Below are 22,051 nucleotides of genomic sequence, written 5' to 3' on the forward strand. Positions count from 1 at the left end.
GTTCTGAAAGTCTAGAAAATAGATCTGTAATAGTGGAATATATTGATTGCTTTTAATTTTCAGAAGCCTTTTATAAAAAAGTGTGGTGTTATTGGTAGGTAACCGATAAAAGGTAGGCAAACTGTAAAAAGTTTAAATTCCAGTGACATACTTAATTCACACAAGCTTCATTTGAAAGTGAGTTTGTTTTTATCAAAGAATGACTTTCATTAATTTCATTATAATAAATTTTGTATAAACTGATGAAGGTAATCAGACTTCATGCGCGTGCACACATGCACAGATATATATACCACATGCTGATAACAAAACCAGCAACGGTATTCCTAAGGAAAAGGATCCATGCATCTGTCCTTCTGCTGTCCTCACTATAAGATTTGTAAAATGGTTGTGGTATTTACTATTTCTAAGAATATGTAGCATATTTAAAACTAAGCGGTATTAGTTGTTTGGAAACTGGGGCATTTCAGAAGGTGATCAGTGATAGATAAAATGTAAAGTGAGTAATATCAGGACAGCGATTAGTTTTTAGATTGAGATACTAAGTCCTCCCCATACCCAAAGAATGCATTTGAAATTTTCAGATAATGTTTAATGTATTAGAACGCTATGGAGCTGGAGCCACTGTTTTTCAGTCAGGCTGATTTAACTTTGATTTAGCTCAAATACGAAATAACACTCAAAATAATGGATTACTCTTCTTTATCGCTTTGATTTTTTTTTTTTTTTCTTTCTGTTCATTTTTTCAAGTTAATGTCTGGCATTGAATACCACTTCTGGAATGACAGTTAGGATTCTTTTGTGGTCTTAGATCCTTTATGATAAATGATCAGCTAAATTGTGCAGCACTGGGGGGGGTGAGTTTGAGTTTTGCTCCCTTCCCAGTATGTTATGTCTGGTATTTCAGTTAGCCCTCAAAAACAAGGTTTGTAGAGTTGAACACCAACATTTATTTCGCTTTAAATTTTCTTTAATGTATTTGTATTGACAAGGAAAGATGTAATTCACAGAATTGACAGAAGTTTTGTGTAGAAAATATCAATTCTTTCACTTGAAATATAGTTGACCACTATAATACTTCCTTGTGATTCTGTCCTTTCAAGTTGGAGATCCTTGGTTATTCATCCCCCTCAGTCTGACTCAATGTTTTGGACTAGTGGTGGACAGTTTTTAAGCATCAGACTCTGTAGTTTGCAGTACAGTCAATTGGAACACTTACCTATTTAATATTCAAGTGTCAGCCTATCCTGCTAGCATGATCAGTCAAGGCAAATGCTGCCAACTGCATTCTTGGGTTTTTTGAGTTCTGAGAAGATGAATATTCAAAACATCTTCAGTTGAGTCCATGTTGCTGATTCAAATGGATGTTATAAAAATGTAGAAAACTCAGGGGCCCAAGGAATGTTTCTGGATAATTCTTTTGGTGTCTGAAAAGTAAGATTCTGGTTTTGAAATAGCTGCTGAAAATATTTTTTTCTTCCTGCAACTTTTTTTAGGCCTTGGTTAATTGGGATCCGGTGGATCAGACTGTTCTAGCTAATGAGCAGGTGGATGACAATGGTTGCTCATGGCGTTCAGGAGCAAAAGTGGAACAGAAGTACCTCAAACAGTGGTTTATCAAAACTACTGCTTATGCAAAGGTATGAGAATACAGTTTTTGGAAATTGTGGCAGCACTTAAAAGGGCGACTTTTCATCCAGAAATATTCATCAAGCTGAATATGGTCCTCTATATATGCATGCTTGTGTAATATATAGTTACATAATAATATACGTGATCTATCCTTGTATATGTGTGTACATAAAAATTATTATCCCCGAAGTCTTTCTGTTCACATCTTTAAGAGTTCTAAGTAATTGGTGTGGGATCAAGTTTTGAAGAAATCAAAAAGCATAAATTAGAGGTGAATGAATGAGTTCTGCATTCACACATTGTGATCCCATACTTACCATCAAGTGCTTTTCTGCATATTTTGAGTGTACAGCTGTGCAATCTGTGCAATCTAGAAGCTTGTTCACCTAGTCAACCTGTTGGACTTAAGGGCATAGTATAAGCAATGGAGTACAGCCTGTCACCTAGCGTTCATTTCCACATGTGCCTGAGCCATAGTTCTTTATGATTAACTGCTCTTTATTGAAGATCATCTGGACCTTCTATTGTACTTTACTTCAGACTCTACTGTATTTGATTACTTGTAATTTAAAAAGTATTTTCAAGTTATTTAAACATCCTTTTTTGTTAGGAGCTCAAATTTTGGTTGTGATGGGACAGCATAGCTTCCACACGTAGGAATTCTTCAACAAAATTTTTGGCTTTATGCTCTCTGAGATGAAAGTATTGACTTCCTGTTTTGTCTGAGTGAAGTTTTTATTCCATCCAAGTGTTCTGTGTATTGAGACTTCGTGTACAGATTGAGTAAGTTACTCCTAAGAAAATATTAAAAATTCATCTTTGACCCTTTTCCTGAGCCTCAGATTCAAGACACCAAATTTCCACCATCATGTAGGGAGAAGAAATCCAAGTCTCACTCTAGGTCCATTCGTAATAAAGAGAAAAACCTTAGATATCCTGCCTGATGCTTTGATTACTCATACACAGGGAGGGTACTTGAGATGCATGTTTTCTGATTGTGCTGCCTGTGCTGGCAGTAAGGAGGGAACATTTGCTACAGCTGAAGGAAAAATGGAGCATGTCTGCACAATCACAAAATGATCACAACGTTCTCAGCTTTTTCTTGGTGCTCTTGTCACCAGATTTCATGATCATCTTTGTGATATTTCAGGGTCTGCCCCAACTCACTGTTTCCCTCAATTTGAGGCTGGAGCTGCTCTAGAGCTTCTGCCTTTACCAATATATCTCTTGTCTACTGACTTTATAGAGGTTGTAGGAAGTAATGACTGGTATTTCTGGGCTGTATCCATGCTTGTACCAAATCACTGTTTACTTATCTCCCTCTAAGAGGGGTGAATCAGCCTTAAATTTTTACTCATAAAGACCAAAAGACAAGACTGAGGAGCTTTTCAATAACCTTTAAAACACCTTTGGCTTATGGGTTTATTACCTCTTGCTCAGTATCCACCCTCCTGCAGGGAGGAAGATTTATCTTCTGTCTTCAGTCTCTGACCTAAGAATTGAAGTTACAGGAAAGGCATCAGCTCTTGGGATGATCACATCTCCCACATGTCATTCTCCAGTAAGTAGGCTCAGCTGATGACAAGAAGAAACTTGTGCCTCCACAGCACCCCCTCATCTTTCCCCCAAAGATGTCACCTCAGGAGACTACCATATCCCCTACCTACATGAAGGGCAAAAGTACAAACAACCCCTTGTTCTTGAACATCTTAGTGGCATCATGAATGAGAGTTGCTTCTACTTTTCATTTGGGGATGAACATTTATATCAACCTCTACAAAACCTTTAGGTGTTACTACAGAGGACAGTTGAGTACTCTACAGATCTCTGTAAAAGGTTTCCCAAAATTTTGTTCTGTGCATGGTTGGTATTCTGTAGGGTCTATGCTAGCTGATACAACCAGGTCGATGAATGATGCCATATTGCTCCCAGCTCAGTGCTTTGGCAAGCATTTCCTTCATGGGCTCCCACTTCTTGTACAGTGACAGATGCTACCAAGTATCAGCAGGTGGTTTGGATTTTCCTTTTTACTCACCCTCCACTGACTCCTGTTTTTGTTGCCGTGGTTCTGGCACATTTTGAACAGTCTCACTCTGCTTCTTTTGGCAAGGGCTTTAAACATTTGGTTGAAGAGGGGGAAAAAATAATTTTTTTTTTCCCCAAACCTTCAAATAAGAATAGCAGATTACCAGGCTTTGCTATTCTTAAGTCCAATAGTTGATATTAGATGGATTTCATGCTTTGGAAGATTAAGATAAATTCCCTTTTTTGGGACTTAATTTTTTTCTTTCAAGTTGCAAGAGGCTAGATAACATAGCATGTTGTGTCTTACTTTCTGAAGAATACTGTTTTGGCCACGCAGCTCTGGATGGCCCGTGAACTGCAAGCTGCAACTGAAGATTGTCCATCGGAGGGAGACTGTCTCTGAGCTAACACTGGGCAAGGACTTCAGTCTCTTAGAGACTCTGTGCCCACACTGACATAACCAGGAAGCTTCACAACAGCATTTTGACAGAAGCCAAATTACAGATCTTAAATGCAAAACTTTTGCTCCTCTTTCTGAATATCTTGACTAATTATCCTCAAAACTCAACTTTGCACACATTTCTTCATTCCTTACAATAGTCATCTCAGTACTTTTCAAGGAGTGGTAGGACATGAGTCCTTCCTTCTAAATCCGTTTCTTTTGTATAATTTTTCTTTGGATTCAGGCTGTTGACAGTTGATCTGAACCCGTATCATCCTAAATAGCATAGTGTTAAACACCATGGTTACAGCAATCGCTCTTCCTAGCGTATTCCTCAAGACTCCTTCCCCACTGGGGATTTCAAATCCATGGTCAACTTTTTTTGCATAAAAAAACCCCATAGAAATAGAAGTTTCCCCTTCCAGAACTTGTCTGGCCCTGAGGTCTTTATTCCCCATTTCTGAGACAATTGCCTGTTGAACATCTTCTGTCTAGTTCTGCTTGTTTTGAAGGTGTCCGGAAGGTTAAGGCAAGATGATGCCAGATTAGCGTGGTCAAAATCATTCTCATCTGAAGACCTACGTTTTCTGTCAGTACAGAGTAGCTTTTAGGTCTTTGAGCCATACTGCCATAATTCATATCAGAACTCACCTGGCCCTCTATTTCCTTTATCTCACATTATGGGCACAGAGCGGATTTATTCCTTCCTTGTGCGAGATGTTCTTATAGGTTTGGGAGAAGGTAGAGAGCTAAGTGGATCAGGCTTTCAGTGAGTTGTATGGCTAGATTTCTGTTATCCACTGAAGTTTCACTACTTTTTATTTTGAAATTAAAAAATGGGAGGCACTGAGAGATTATCTGATAGTAATTTAATCCTTGCACATTTTGGGGAAGATTTGTATTTTTTTCCCACTTTGGCTACTTTTAGACTTAGAGGGTTAGTATTCCTTAAGTGTGTTCTACTTCCCCCACTCATCTTTTTCCAGTGAGGCCTTAATCTGTTTTTGGTATCTCATGGGGAGAGCCATTTGATTCTGGTCACCTTTTGCATGCACCTTCCGTGGTGACTATTATTTCTTCTGAAAAGTTTACAGAAATTCAAGACCAAATGTCAGAAAGCTCCACCTTCCTTGCCCTTTTTCTGCAACAAGACTCTCTGCAAATCTGTTACCTATTCCTTCCAGAAGTTACCCCTGAGTTTTCTTTAAGTTGACATAGTGAGAAAGCATGTTGAAAAAAAGCTTTGTTTCCAGTAAGTAACTCCTTTCCTGTGTGGCTTAGAGGAAAATGTAAGTCTTTATTTCATAACCATGTTTCATAGACAAGGTTCCATTTAAAATGCATTTAATGAATCTGCTATCCCTTAATTCTTCATGCAAATTACCAGCTAGTAATAATGGCTGAATACGTATGCATACAACTTATTTTCTACTTGGAGCATCCATAAATTATTTTGTTCTAACTATTCAACCTATTTCTACTGCATATTGATGATCTTTCTAGTCATCTATGTTCCCCTCTGTCACCCATTTATCATTTTATGTTTTCTCCTGTATCTCACAACCTTAATAAAAATAAATACAAGTAAGGGTAATCTTCATCTGCAGTGCTTAAATAACTAGTCAAATAGCAAAAAGGAGTTACGTGATCAGTAATGGGCTGTGAAATCATCTCGTGTGTTACAGAGGTCAGTGTTTCATTCCTACACACGCTATTCTTTAGATTTCTGTTGTGTCCAGAGGAATCATCTTCTGTGGATTTGTTTTGATTTCTTTATTGTTACTGTACCAGCTCATAGTCCTTTCTTGAAATAAAAAATGCAAACAAAAAAAGCAGCGTTTGCTCACATGGCAATTTACCACTGGCAGTGATTTCTTCTCAAAGGGCAAAAGTATTGACCATGCTTTAAATGCTTAGCAGAAAGCATTTTGGTTATGTAAAGTAATAAAGTCATCATGACCCATTTTTTAAACTGTGAAGAACATATGAAATGGTCTAGCAGCTTTTATGGATTTTTAAAGAACATTTTAATTGTCATCTTTCTTTTAACAGATTTCTTTGATAAAAGTATAATGCCTTAACTGATGGCATTATTATTCAAATTGTTGTCTGTGCATTTAAGATGTTTAAGCTAAAACATTTAGTTGCTATGGTTACCCAGCTGAATCTGTAGGCAGATTCATTGGAAAAATCTATCTGTAAATGTTAGTATTTTCTGTGTGTACCTGGAAATTGCTATGATAGGTTTTTTTATGTACAGTCAACTGAGTCCTCAAATGAGAATCTGTAAGGTTAGTCTTTGCATAGTCCCTGTTCTTCCTAAATTAATTTTATACAATGTTTTTTCATATTTTACTTTTCAAAAATCACCCAAATAACCAGAAAATAATCTTTTTTTTGAACAAAATAAAATAGAAGCAACTTTGAAACTTCAAGTTCTGCCTTAAATCATCTCCCTTTTTTGCACAGCAGTAAGATAGTATATGTATGTTTAATTTAAATACTGGGGAAAGTGAAAGGGCCTACAAAATTCTGCCACTCTAATTTATAGTTTCCATACAGATAAGTAGTACTCTTTACTGTTTATTTGTTATAGGTTTGGTTTTGGTTTTTTGTACAGACATTTAGAGACAAATCCTTCTCACATTCTGTGAAGCACAGGAACTTAGATGTTTAGCATGGTGCTAACTCTGTGAAGGGAAAACAACAAAAGATTTACCAGTTCTTCTCCAGCTTTTCTCTGGGTTTGTGCTGCATCTGACAGCCCCTTTGTCTGGTCTAACTAGAACTGGAATTGTTTTACGTAATTGTGTTTTGCTTGATTGTTTATTTTCTATTTTATTTCTGAGATATTCAGCAGAATGGTAATGAAATGTAATGAAACTGAAGTACTGCATTTTAGGATGTTAAGAGTCTTGACAGTACTTTAGATTTCATAGCATGAGGTAATGCCTCATCATTGAGGAGAAGAGAAATGCCGGCTCTTTACAGTTTTTTTATGCTTTATGTGTGATTTTTTCACTTCCCACACTTGGGGTCTAGCTCATAGTTGTCTTCTTCTAACAGAATGGGCCTGATAAACCTCGCTTTGAAACTCTTCCTCTTGAGTCAGGCTGAGAGCTCTCTCCTGGACAGGGACCAAGAGCACTGTCTCCACAGCTTGCTTAGCACTTCATTAATAAAAAAATGACACCTGTTTTTTCAGCTTGGCAAGACAGAAAATTGTTTGTGGATATCCAGACCAGGCTGATCTTTTCACCTTAGTTTAAACACAGCATCTCATTTGATGCTACAGCAATATAAATTTAAAGTTCCTGCTGGTATAAGATTAATCCAAACAGTGAATGCTTGGTACTGTTAAAAATGATAACAAATGGTTTATAAAGCTTTTATATTTATGGAATCAATTACTCATTTATCCCAAAGATATGCTTCATTATATTGGAAAGGGAATTTCTTCTCTTTGGTAATTGCTACAATGAGAAGAACTCTGGAGAGCAAATCTGGAGAAGAACGCTGGCTTTACTTTTTGCTTTTGAGGAATCATTTCTTTGCCTCAGTTCTACGTAGTCAAACCAGAGGTGTTTGTTGACCATAAATTTTATGAAAAAGTGAGGGAAAAACTCTGATGGTTCAGACATTTACGAGAAAGAATTTTAAGCACACACAGTATCTGTGTTGTTGCTTCTTTCTAATGTATGTTTTCAGTATACTTCACACATGGGAAATAAGAGTCAAGAGCAACCTACGATAGTACAGGCAGAAACTACTGAAGGTGAAAAAAAACAGAACAAAGCAGGAAGAGGTTGAATACCAGCAGAAGCTGTACTGCGTAATCACAGTTGGAACGGGGCAATAGAGTGCAAAATAAAACAGTGGGCAGCCTAACTTTAATTTCCTGTACTTTAGTTAATATATTAAGTTGTATTAAATGATTTTGTGTAATTTTTAGTTTGTATTTGGTTACTCTTTTGGGAACTTGATCAAATAAAGTGAAGAATATCATTTTAATCCAAACAGATCTTAAATATTTCTTTGACTCCTCCTCGGAAGCAAAGCTTTCTATTTTAATTTTATTTTAATTTAGTGGAAGACAATTTTATTTTGCTAATGAATTGGATGCTTTTGAAATGAAACCTTTTGCTGACCTTTTTATTTTACTCTTGTTGTTATGTTGCAAATTTGTCAAACTTCATTAAAGTGTCTTCATTGAAAACAGAGTAAACATTTGGCTTTATAGCTTATATTTAGATTTTTTAGTTTATTTCATTTACTGTCATGGAGGAACTGAAATCCTCTCACTAAGTGTAAAATCAGTGGCAGGCATTGACCATACTAAAAATTTTAGTTCCCAAAGTCAGAGACTGAATTTTTTAGGTGATCAGCAGAATCCTCCTTCTTTGAACTACAAGCAGGAGGGGGACTTTTGGAGTTGAGATAGTCTTGGGAAATTATAAAGCACTTCTGTTCTTGGATTTTATGTACTTTTTTCTGTCTGAAGTTTGCCAAACTGAAGTTCTGTTTCTCTATGAATCTTCAACAGACTAAACAGTTGGATATGTGAGATCAGTTTTCCACTTTCAGATGCTTTACTTCTAGTTTCAGACTTGGTCATCGTTGCGTGTGATGAATTTTCAGCGAACTCATCTTGATTTTGTGACTCTGATCATCTGACCTGGTTGACTTTCATGTTCTAACTATGCCAGAATTTTCTAGGTGTTTTTTGAAAAAGTAAAGCAGTCCTGTGAAACATTAGCTTATCCTGACTCTTCAACTTCTCCAGCACTGAAGTCAAACTTTCCTAAAGGTGTAAGAGCTTTGAAGTCATTCTTATCCCTGAAGGTAGCTTTGATTTCTTTAGCTTTTTCCTGACTCTGTCTATCTTTAGATCTGAAAGACTGCCAAAATGTATTTATGCTTTACCTTGACTTGTGTTTAATTAAGATAGGAGTCATTTCTCCTGTAATTAGACGCTTGCATTTTAAGTTTTATCATCTCTTCCTGAGCCATGAAAAATGGAAGTAGAAAGACTCTGCTACCTAATGTTTCCAAGTTTCTCGCTATTAAGTCATCATCTGAAATTTGAAAATGGAGTTTATTTGATAAGTTTATCACTCTCTGCTTACTGAATTGTAATGCTGCTGTTGTTCTTTGTCCCTTGCAGAATCCAACGTGGTTTTACTTTTGTTTATTTGCCTACGTGCTGGGAATCTTGTTCATTGTCTTTTCTGTGTTACCTAGTTACCAAACTTGTGGCCCAGATGACTAGGAGTTATGTACGTGCCCTTAAGGGTCCGAATTTTTGTTTAAGGAATCATATCAGTAATTGCAAAATAATAATTGGAGCAGAATTCGTGGGAGTACTTGAATGAGTCATAAGATGTTTTACCAAACATGACAGTCATTTTAAAAAAAAACGTGGAAGCAAAATTCATGGAGTTAATATTTAACTTTTCGAACACTAGCTTATAATATTCAGGAATTTCTATGCTAGCGTTGGTCAGCTTCTATTCAAGAGTTTTGTATCCCCAAACAGGCTACATATAACTTTTAAAAATTAATAATAGTTTTAACATATATTTATAGATTTATGTTTTTGCAGGGTGTAGTGCAGTTGGATGTGAAAACAAAAAGTTTTTTAAAAGGGTTTCCCTTAAGCAATTTTTAAAAACCTCCTAATTTGCATGGATGAATTTTGAACGTATAATGCATTAGTGTGTGTAAGAATTAATGTGCTTTTCTACTTTCCTGTTAGTGAGTATCCTAGGTTAATTTACCATCCAGAAACACTTATTAACATGCTAGCAGTATACATACTGGATATTTTTGCCTCTGTAACACTGTGTAAAGTGTTTGTGTTTTACATGTTGTTCATTTTGTACTTCACCAGCCAAAGTAGTGTGTTGAGTACAAAAGAACAGAGAATCATAATTCCATGTTGAAAATTTTTGAAGTGTTTTTGGTTCTTTTTTTTTTATCATACTGCACTACTGTTCATGTGCATATTAGGATGTGAAGGGTTTGTGTTTGCAAACTCTGCTAGGCTGTGTCATCATGCAGAATAAGTTTTGTTATCTTCATTCAGGTGAAGCTAAGTTGGCTCTTACTGTATTTAGCTGCATGAAGCAATTTCATTATCAAGAGAAAAATTGGGCTAAGTCAAACTGTAGCCTATAGCTCCTAATAAGGCCAACTAACTAGAGTTAAAATCATTATCACACTGGTATTAGGGATCTTGATGTATTAATCCTGCAATGAAAAAACATCTAGCAAGTTTTGCTGGCAAGCAATTACAGACTGTATAGTTTCAGCAAAGCACATGCCCATTTAGCTGCTTCTGCCAGCAAACTGTAATGTAGATTAGGATGGATATGCAAGCAGGAGAATTTATAAAAATCTGCTAATGTGTCCAGCCAGTTCTGTGTGTATTGGCACAATCTCATTCTTTCTAAAATGCTTAAAATTCTTACAAAGAATATGTCCAAGTATTGTGTGTATATATCTCTATATCTATATATATCTCCAGTTATTCATTCTTCTTTGGTAGGGGTATATGTACATGGATTATTCATGGCAGATAAAGCTCGGTAGTCTCTGGAACACTAAAATTAATGAGAACAATGAGAATTTGGAATTCTCTGTGATATAGCATACTTGCAATTGTGAGCTACAACTTATTAAAGTTACAGTATGATTAAAAACCTTCCAAAACCTTACCATTCTTTTATTTATAAATCATCAGAAAATTAATTTGACTCTTCAGGATGTAGAAAGCAATAATAATCCCAAGCGCTGGTGTAATATTATGATTTATGAAGGACATGCCCTGTGTTGTATTTTGAATGATAGATATACAACAGAGCAGTAACTAGAAAGTAATCCTTATAATGTCTTTTATGCATCTCACTCTGAAAATATTTAAGAACGTAGTTAAAACACAACAGCTGAAAAAGAATGAATTGTATATTCACTAATTATCTCACTACCCACTGTTTAATTTGAGCAGCGCATAATAGCTACTGTCCATCCTTGCAGGTTGTGAGCAATTAATGAGATAATAAAGAGCTTTCACATTTGATGTTGGGAGTCACAGCTGAGGGAAAAATTGTTCAACATGTTGCCTTATTCTTAGATTTTAACTGTAATTGTTCAGCATATCCACCATCTGTCTGAGTGACTCATGCCTCTGGCTGTTCTTCTGCCAAAGTAAAGATTTTGGACAGTCATGGAGTATTCATAACACAAATGAATTGAAAAATGAGATGAGCTTTGAGTTATCCATCCCTTTGTATGTCTTCTCCTTTACTTTTTTATAGATTTCTTTTATTAAAAACATACTGTTCAAATGGTTTAGGCAAACATTAGTTGACTTGGAATAGTCTCTTACGGTTCCATGCCACACATCAGAAAGTATGTAAATATATGGATATATCTCTTGCTGAGTATAATTATACATGGAAGTTACAGGTTGGTTGTTGGACATTATGGTTAATGAAGGAGCCAACACTTAATTTCTTCTCTGCTGCGTAATGTATTGTACTATTATTATATTATTATAATATTATTATATCTATTTTGAATTTAATATGAACCCTTATTATTATGGTTTGGGTTTGGTTTTTTTCGTACAGGATGATATCACCTAAAGATCCCACTCGATTTTATAGCCTGTTGTGCTTGGTAAAAAATCAATATGAAATATGAAAAATAGATAGGCAGCTGGAAACTCTTATTTTGACATTTTTAAGTCAGAGCTTGAAAATTTTAGGACATGTAGATGTCTTTTGTCTGACTGCCATCTCCAGGCTATTGTCTGGAACAACTAATTCAAACACAGGCTTCATACCTGCAAGCACATCTCTTATGTGTCAGTAGTCTTGTTCAGCTCATTAGGTCACTTACACTTCCCACAGTTTACCCCCATTGGGAATATTTTCTGTGTTTGTTTTCATTTAAGGGTTTCGTTTTGTGTTTAAGGTTTAGTCCATTCAAAAGGAAGGCCTCTTTTAATAACAATCGGATCTCTGTTGCAGACATCATACCTTTGTCTTGCGCCATGTTAATTCTGTTCTCAAAGACATGAATTTGGGGCGGCAGCAGTAGAAAAACACTTCTTTCTGTGTTTTTACCAGCACCATATCATTTTGCTGTTTGTTATAATTAAACCCATAGTCTTAATTCGTATGCTTACAAAAGCTGAATGTTCTAATTGTTTCTTTTATTGCATTAGGCTATGTTTGATGCTTTGTCCGATCTCCCTGAGTGGTATGGTATAAAAGAAATGCAAGCAAATTGGATAGGTGACTGTGTTGGATGCTCTCTTGACTTCTTGCTAAAGGTAAGTCAGAAATTTCAATGCTGCTATCTTGCTTGGTCTAACCACAACCCTTGAAATGCGTGATGGGAATGGATTTTCAGATCTAAAAAGCTTGAAACCTACTAAAAGAGATTATTGTATGTTCATGCCCAGACCAGCACAGATCCTGAAGAACACCACTTGTGGGTTGAAGAGATACTCCCTGCTGTCCTCCTTAGGAAAGGGTTTGTGTGTTCAAGTGCAACATCGGATGCAAATTGGCTGTGTGTATTTGTGCCAAAATACATGCCAGCTAATAAGCATTCCTGAACGCCAGGACATCTAGGGGAGCAGTACCAAGAGCAGTATCAAGTGGCACTGCACAAGTCAGCTGGGGTCTGGCTGGGCTTTAGCTCCGCTCTGCACAGCACCTTCTCTGTCAGACCCCAGCTGACCTCAGGCAAGCCACGTTATTGACGTTTGTCCATTATTTCATTTATTACACACAGGAATTAAAATAATGAAAACCAGACAATTAGGTAGTGATGGAGCTACACAGAAGTCTGGATAGAATGAGAGGAAGGAAAGAGAAACCTCGAGAATTACAATCATCTAGAGAAAAATGGTAAAATGTGAAGTCCTTCTGAAGAGATGCAAAAGGCTTTTTGAATATGATGGTGACGAAAGAGATTTTCAGAGACCCTGATGGAATTTCAGCCCTTGGGCTTCAAAGCTTTATTGTGCTCATTTATTCCGGTGTAACAGTTTAACAGTGACTTCTTATTTTAAAATACTGACTTTTAGGGAACCTCAAATTAAGACAGCTTAAACTTTCTTAATACCTCTGAATTGCATGCTGCTAGAAGGTGCATTTTTGTATTAAGTTGTTTTTGTCAATTGTTTCTGAAAATGCATATCAATACCTGTGGTAGAAAAATCTCCTTCTAAGACCCCCATACACTCCGCAGTTAATTGACCTAAAATATAAAGCCTGTTGATAGTGCTGGGTGATAGTTCTTAAGCAGTCTTCTGGGTTTATTACTCTAATTTTATGTGCAGTTGTTTTAATGTTGTGCCACCTTTTATTATTTTATTCCTGTACCTAAGTTGCAATATTGACTTCATCAGAGAAGTGTGGTAGAAAGCCTGGTAGCTGAGAAAATCTTAAATTCTCTTTAGATTTCAGAGGTAACATCTCATTTCCATTTCTTGGAAACAGGGCATATTAAAAGGAAATAGAAGGATTCCAGGTTACTTAACCAGGGGTTGAATCTAGCTCAGTAGCATGATTTAATATTACATATGGCTTTAGAATATAGATATTTATATATGTGTTTGGATAAACTGAGGCAAGATTGTAAAGCCACTTTCTCAAGGTCTTAAAAGTAAATTTTGTCAAGATTTGATTCTGTAAATTCCCAATAGTGGGAATGCATCTGGCTTTGATATTCAGAATTGTGTATTTCTACAGGGTGATGTGTATTTGTTAGCTGCATAAAAAGGAAGGGGAATCTAAAACCACTGCACTTCCAATGGAGAAAAAAATAAATTAATCAGGGATATTTGCTCTTTTTCAGGTTAATGGTAAAGTAACAGAAGAGAAGCTAGCAGCTTACACCTATACGCCTGAAGCCATTTATGGAGCTTCCCATTTATATATATTACCGACTCACAGGCTGCTGCATGGGAATAGCAGTCTCAAGGAAGTCTTTCAGAGAGAGTTCATCCCAGGGAAAGGTAATATTTTTCTCACACTGCATTTTGTTTTAGAAGAGTAACAATTTTAGAGAATAATCTTCAGAGAATATGTGTCAAGCTGAGCATGAGCTGTTCCTGTTGAGAGGGAACAGGTCTTTTGATTCTTTGTATATGTCAAACAGTATCACATCAGCCTGTCCTGGCTTCAGATACAGTAACAGCAGCTACGTTAGAATTCTTCCTTTTATAATGGCTGTAAAACTTCATAGTATATAAAAGCAATGGAACAGATTCTTGTTTCGTCATGTACCAGAACTGAATAGTCCAACTCTGACTGTGTCAGCCCATTGGAAAATCTCATGGCTATATGGTAATTTGTCATTAGCACAAAGACGGCAGAACCAACTCTTGCACCAACGATGATCTCTTCCTGTCATAGGGAATATAAAGAGGGCAAGAGATCATTAATACATAGCAAATTGGATCATTGATAGATAGCAAAACAATACTCTGCTGTGCAGATCCTTAGTTAATACAAGATTCTAATGGAGTAAATTAGGAGTAGTCCTATGGCAGGTCCCAGCTTGTACAGAGGATACAAATAAGAAGTAATTCTTTAATTGGTGTTGATGGGTTTCCTGAAGGCTCCTACCACCAATTCTGCCTTTATTTAGCATCTCTGGCCTACTATTTTTTTGTTGTTTGGAAAACCTGAAAATTATAAGAGTAAATACAAAGTATACTGAATATTTTTTGTTTCCACTTCAGGCTGGTGTTCAATATTTACTTTTACCTTACTGGTAAACATGTGGCTTCATTGTCTATATAACATCTGATGTCAACAGCAATGAAGCAGGAATCTTGTGGGAAATTGTGATGGTTGAGCAGAACATACTTTATTTTTGAGTGCTTCATTTCTTTAACCTTAATAAGGTTTGCTTGCTAGCAGTAAAAAATGGAGCCTGAATGTGTTGAGTATGTAGAGCCCTTGTCTCAGAGCTGAGCAAAGCTTGGAGAATTTTTATTAAGGAACAAAGGAAGAAATTTGCATTTCTTCCAATTCAGCCAAATCAAAGCACTAACCCCAGAAACGCACATCCATGTACGTGCCTGTATCTTTGTTGGATCTTGTGCTTTCAGCCAAACCATACGGGTGCAAAACTTGTTTTTAGTAAGGATTACAATGTATTTTTTATATTGTTTTTATGTGAAAATACTTGAAAGGCTTTTTTTGTGTCTGTTAACAATAAACTTCACCTTTTGGTTGAGCTAAATTAAGAAACTTTCATCCAGAATAATGACAGCCATAAGACGCCAAAAAAGAGGCTTTAAAGTGGACACAATTCCAGAATTGTAATTCTGCTATTGTTGTGTACTCTGCTACTCGTAAATATACTTATATCCATTTTTGGGTTGAAATTGGCTGATATTTCTTAGTATTTCTTTAGCATTTCAAAGGCACAGACTGGTATTTTCCAAAGAAGAGAATATAAAGGAGAAAAATTTCTACATGGACTTTCAGATTTCCATTTCAGCCGTGGTACATACAAAGGGCCAACAATGGCACTTAAGTAAAAAGAGATTTTTGATTGCCTTGGATAGACCATATTTTCACATTAACCAAGATTTTTTTAAAACATTCACTAGTAACATTAAAATTTTAGTTTTCTTTTCAGCAGAGATAGTCTTGTAACTCCCTTTTTTCACTGTGTTCTCATTTAAATAATTAGGAGGGTATGTTTTTATGTTTTCTAGGAGAGGAAAAAAAAGATGTTGTATGTCAAAGTAACTTAAAAGTTCTAATACCTTTACTCTTGGACTACAGCTCTGTCTTTTAGGCTATTATTATTTAAATAGAGGTGAGCAACTGGTTTTCAAACATTCTTTTTTTTTAGCCTAGCAAAATTTATGTTAATTTAGAATCTGGTAAGTCTTCTAGTTTTGTCAGTGTGAGGTATCTGAGATAAAGATTTGATCCTTACATTGTTCATTAACTCATTATAATACTATGCATACATTTTTTTTATATTTCTAACTGTAATATCATCTCTTTATGGCTATTATAATAATGATGTGAGCAAATGAGCAAAAGAAAGAGTGCCTTCGTAAACCGGAGTTATTATTTGGGGTTCCAGCATAAAATCAAAATTATTGCTGGGTAGAAGAGAGAAGTTATTTTTAAAAGCAGACTGTCCTACCTACTCAGCATCCTGTTCATGAGACTTTTTGCTTAGTTGCTTTTTAAGAGGGAAATGATTCCTTTTGTACATTTTTTAAACAGAGGAGGAAAGCTAGGTGCAGTGGTTTGAATGTGAGAAATTTTGTCTAGAATATGGGTATCTCAAAGATCAGAAATTTGAAAAAGTAGTAATCAGAGATAAATAAATATATTGTTTGTGTTAACAAGACTGATGAGATATAGTAGCCCTATTGTCTAAAATGCTGTTATTTTATTTCAAGCAGATTTTATGCGTAGCAATACAAGACCGAGACTTTCCTCAGCTTAGGTATGAAGATAGATGAAAGGAAGCTCTTAGTAGTCTGTATTTTAATTGTTTTAATTATTTAATTATTTTAATTATCATCAACGTAAAGGCACTGAAAAAGTTTGAAACAGGCCCAAATTGAGATGTGGGGTTTGAATCCTCAAAACTTGGAGTATTCAGATTTGATTTTCTTCTTGCCGAGCCACCAAAGCTACACATTGTATATCAATTCCAGTTTATCACCCTTGATTCTCTCCTATTCTCTCTCCCCTTCCCTGTGGACATTAGGTTCCTCATCTCTAATATGAATATGAATATTCTGTTTGGAAATCAATTGGTTATTTAGGTTTCTTTTTTTACATTGGTCAATATTTCTCATGCTTTGTATTTCTTCTGTAAGAAAGCAAATCATAAGCATAGTATACATGCTGCCCTTCAGTTTCATCTGAATAACTAGATTTTTTTTTTGCCTAATTTTGTAATGTCTGCTACTATATAATTCAGGGCTTACTAGAGCCAATTCATTCAACTCTGCAGCACACGCGTAGTGGTCAAGGACTCACTATTTTTTATTCTAGTCCAAATCTTACTCTGTTTTTATTCAGGTGTTTGTTATAAGTATGTTTTCTAATCATGAGAATTTATCAGTCAGACTTACTGAAGATTTTAATACATCTGAACTTTTTCAAAATGTGATTAGGCTTTTCATTTTCTTTCTTATTTAAACAAAATTCTAATTTAAATTTCATACATGTTTAAGATAAACTGAGTTTTAATAGTAAGTAATGCTCTTAACATATTTTCTGTCATATTTTACTTACTGTGATCATTACGTTTGTTTTCAGACACGCTTACTTCAGTGACAGCTGTGAATTTGCTTACCAATCAGGAGATTCCTGTAGTCATCTCAGCAAAAAACAATTTTGAGAATTTTCTCGATACTAAAATAGGTATGTGACATTTAATGTGTAAGTGAAATAGTTGAGTTTTCAATTGATGTGTTGGAGCACCAGGTACTGTTGTGGCAAATCTTTGAACACGGTGTCTCTCTTCTGGACTTTGGAATCCTGTTCTTCAATACTGTTCTTCAGTAGTGAAGAAGGAAGGGAAAAGTAGCTACGTGGAATCTGTCTGGGGGAGAGATTTACAGGATGATAAATTTTAATGGAAGTATTACAAAATTAGTACATTTAATGAGCTAAATTTGAGGATCTGCTTATCTTAAGAGGATTGATTACCTACAGTGCATGTGTATTTGGCTGTCTCTCACCATCTTTAATCAAAACAGAACTGTACCATTGTTTGACATAAACATTTTGCAAACAACCCAAACTTCTAGCTTGTTTTTTGTCTTATGTTTACATAAATTATGTGCATCCTTATAGAGAAATGTTTCAGGCAGTAAATGTACAAAACTTCCAAGTTTGACTTTTATCTGATAATATTTGTCTCGAGATGAGTAAAAGAAATCAGAATAGGTAATAATTCTGTTCAGGTAGTCTTGGACAGTTATCTTGGGCCCTTTATCTCTAAAGGAAGCATTCCCATAATTTAAGCACCTAATTTAGGACTGAGCATCCATAAGTGGAGGGGGAAGGGCATTGCTAGAGGATACTCTGAATTGCCTGGAGTGGGCTTCTCTTCTCAAAGTCATCCTGTGAAGCAGCTTGTCTTACTCCTTTCCTGCATAGGGAGCCTAGCCCCCCAACTTAGGTGATTAAGTACATATGGTTAGATGATGTGATTGTCCTTCTAAGTAAAATTAGAAATTGTATTAACTTTTAAAAATTGTGTCCATTTTAATCTGCAAAGTGTATCTTCATCAGTAGCACCCACCAAGCTTTTTGTTTACTGTTGTGTTTTGCTGTGGTCTCAGCTGCAATGAGTAGGCGATGTTCTGTGCCAGTCCTAATACGAAAATAGTTCTTTGTATCTTCTTCCCTCTTTCCACTACATCCTTATCCCTTAAGTCCCTGTTGTGCCTCCCTGTTGTTGATACATCTGTCCTGTCCTGGAGCTACTTGTTCTTCTCTACACCAGTGCTGATGTTGGCTGCTCCTGCACAACAACTGGACTGAATAAAACCAGCTGACGCTGCAAAAACGTCTTGGATGACCCTCACAAGGCTGATAGAAATGATTCACTTGGCCTCTATACCTTACTTACAATGTGCCCACATCTCGCACTTTAGGAATGAATCTGGTTTTGAGAACCAGAACCTCTGCTCATGTAAGAGAAGCCAAATAATTGAGATACCTAATCATATTTTTCATTAAAAGCTTCCAACTTGCTCACTGGCACGTACCTTGTCCTTATGTCTGTTGGGAACAGCTCAGCTCTTCCCGGGAAGTTCTGGATGCCAGCTGTTGAGCTTTGCAAATGTACATTAATAGCATCATCTTTTCAAAAGAAGGAAAACCAAAAAGTGGGGCCCGCTTTTTTTACATTTGTAGAGCATATTGTGAAGCCACCTGTTGCAGGCTGCAGGGCTCTCTGACAAATTAAGATACATACATTATTCCATAATAGGGCCTTCAAATGGCAAGAGCGTACATCTCCTGGAAAGATAAAATAGCGATTCCGTATTTTGCTAGTTAGGGAGTTATTTGTCACAGGGCAGTTTTGCCTGGTTTTCTTTAGTTATCTGCTTCCAAACTTCCATATATTGACAGAGTTAATGTATAGCAGGCATTTCACTGCCTGAACAAAGATGATTGTTAAGCTGGTTTTGAATGAAGTAGTTTGTATGTTAATAATTCTAATGTGCTCAGCAATATTTTGAGAGTTTCTGTCTGTAGTTTTCCCCAACCTAATGTTGGCATTGACTTGTTGAAATAAGTTTCTTTGCCTTTTAAAGGGGACAGCAATTGTGCAAGATTGTTCAAAATATTAAATAAATTATCACTGAAAGGAAAAAAAATATGCAGAAAAATGTATCTCCCAGTGGAAATAATAAATCTGTTAGTATCTCAGTGTTATGTCAGAATACATGTAATAATAAAGTTAAGAAATTTCTTAATTCACCCTGAAGGGTGTGAATCTCCAAAGCAGAACGAAGTATCTTTCAAAATACATGCAGCAAAATCAGAGGGAAGATGTCATCATCTATCAATATGAGTAAGAAATATTTAACGATAGCGTGTCATTTTATGGTGCTGGTAAATTGCTATAATAAAAAGAAGTCTACGTGACTTAGAAGAGGAACTTGTGTTCAAGATGTATGACTGACCCAAATAATAAGATGCAAAGGGAAGATAGCATCAGGGGCCTTAAATACTGTGACTTCTATAACTGACTTGAACAGCAGTAGGAAGTGCTCTCAGTAGTGATATTCTGAATAGAAAATTGATGTTATTTTAATTGTTTTCCTGAGATTATAAACAATTCATGTCTTTTATAATAAGTTAAAGGGATAGTAATGTTAGAGACTGTTGTATTGTGGTACATTTTAATAAACTATGAAATTAGAAAGAGATTAAATTTACTATTGAAACAAGAGGACTATTTACACTGTTTGTTTAGTATTCATTTCTCATATTAGCAAATATAATTTAAATTTTTATTATTTAAATATAGTATATTTAGATAATATAATTGTATTGCAAATTTTTGTTATTTATCCAAATTTTGTAGCTTTTCCTGAACCATCTGATTTTCAGCCTTTTCTGTGGTGGGACATTGATTAATACTTGGATTACAGAGAAACTGAGAAAATGTGTTTGTAATTATTGCTGCTTGAATTTCACTGCTTAAAGAACATTAGAACATTTTTATTGTTCTTAGATTTTTAAACTGCTTTGGGCAAACATAAGTCATTCTAAAGAGAGTGTCACAGAAATAAAATGTTTTATCCGCAAGTTGATGATTGATACCCATGTTAGTCAATCCCAGAACTAATTTGCTTTTTTTTATACTTCCACCCCCCTAGGAATACCTAGTACAAGTGCAGAAGATGCTGCAGTAGCTAAGAGTCTGGGCATTTCTTTCACTGAAGTCACTGAAACATTGCCAAATGGTTTGGAGAAAGTCATTAATTCTGGGGAGGTGGGTATACAAGTATGGAGTTCTTTCCAACTTAGAATAACAATGCAAACTAAATCTGTTTTCTCAAGAGTGCCAAATGATTTGTATGTTTAAAGGCCTTTTTTTTTTTTTTTTTTTTTTTTTTTTTTTTTTTTTTTTAAGAATCAAGCCAGGCTTATACTACCAAATTTCTAGGAATAATTTAATGATGAAATATGTTGGCTCTTCTGTAGCAATAAAATGAGGTTTTTTTCCTTTTGTGCAGGAGAAGAAGCTACAGCATTGGTCTGAGTTTTAAAATGCAAACTGAATAACTGATCCTATGTTAAAAGTTGATTCTTATTTCATCATCTCAATACGTTTTTAAGCGAAATATTAATTTATTAGTCCTTTTTTCCACATATTCATTGAAATGTGGCGTAAGCCTTTCTGGTAACATATCTGCCTGAAGTGACATAGAAATCTTATATTTAAATATAAAATATATATGGTGTTATAGCTCTTGAAAAAAATGCATTTGATAGCAGCCACAAAGCTGATGTTCTGTTACATGACAGGTAGGGTCTAAGTGGTTAGGATGTATCTGAAAGCAAGAATAGAAAAACACCAAATCAACGCAGGAAAAAGAAAGCTGTTTCACCATCCACATTTCGTCAGTCTCTACCTTGCGTTCTGGAAATTTCAGCATACAGCAGTTGATTAAAATAACAGCAGTAAATGCAAATATCTGCCAATAAAGGTTGAAGGGGTCTACTGGGCTATTTCTCAGCCTTGTTCTATTCAGGCCGTCAAGAACATTAACCTTTGATTAAGAGAATTTAAATGAATCAAGTAACTGGTGTGTGAATCGTCTCTTAGATAGAATGATGTTAAGCAGTGGGAAGGGGAAAATTAATATGAGGCTCATAAACTTTGACTCTCAGAAGCTGCATTTGTGACTTTTTTGGCTGTTCTTGCATTTTCACTGGCAGCAAATAAATGTTTTTCTTTCTTCTTCTGCTTCTCTGTTTTTTTAATCAGATCACAGGCATGACTCGTCAGGAGGCTTTAAAAACTATTACCCAGCAGGCCAAAAATAAAGGAATAGGTGGAGACCTAACGAGCGACAAATTAAGAGACTGGTTAATATCTCGACAGCGGTACTGGGGAACACCTATTCCTGTCATTCACTGCCAGACATGTGGCACTGTCCCTGTACCTTATGAAGACTTACCTGTGGTGTTGCCCAGCGTAACCACCTTCACGGGAAAGGGAGCCTCACCTTTAGAAACTGCTTCAGAATGGGTGAACTGTTCCTGCCCGAGGTAAGCCAATGCTGTACTTACTGCAGACTGGGAGAGATCGCTTTGTTACCTGCGTGTTTCTTGTGCTCTTTCTCTAAGTGTTGACAACTGACCACTCTGAGCCAGGATACTACTCCAGAATGGTGTTTAGTCTGACCCAGCATAG

At 35.8% G+C, this 22,051-nt stretch overlaps 1 protein-coding gene across 2 annotated transcripts in view; it reads left to right on the forward strand.

Annotated features, from left to right (window-relative positions):
- The window catches only part of LARS2 (leucyl-tRNA synthetase 2, mitochondrial), an 88,681-nt gene that overhangs the window by 30,164 nt on the left and 36,466 nt on the right, over positions 1 to 22,051 (forward strand). For both annotated transcript variants that reach the window (XM_009464466.2, XM_087769231.1), the window contains exons 7-12: positions 1,497 to 1,640; positions 12,330 to 12,437; positions 13,973 to 14,132; positions 17,425 to 17,529; positions 20,508 to 20,623; positions 21,623 to 21,906. In XM_009464466.2, the coding sequence (XP_009462741.1) occupies positions 1,497 to 1,640; positions 12,330 to 12,437; positions 13,973 to 14,132; positions 17,425 to 17,529; positions 20,508 to 20,623; positions 21,623 to 21,906 (917 nt within the window). The remainder of the gene's footprint in view (positions 1 to 1,496; positions 1,641 to 12,329; positions 12,438 to 13,972; positions 14,133 to 17,424; positions 17,530 to 20,507; positions 20,624 to 21,622; positions 21,907 to 22,051) is intronic.

This window comes from Nipponia nippon, unplaced genomic scaffold (genome assembly GCF_047370975.1).
Source record: "Nipponia nippon isolate SJK-2023a ecotype South Korea unplaced genomic scaffold, ASM4737097v1 scaffold_1, whole genome shotgun sequence".
Classification (NCBI taxonomy): domain Eukaryota; kingdom Metazoa; phylum Chordata; class Aves; order Pelecaniformes; family Threskiornithidae; genus Nipponia; species Nipponia nippon.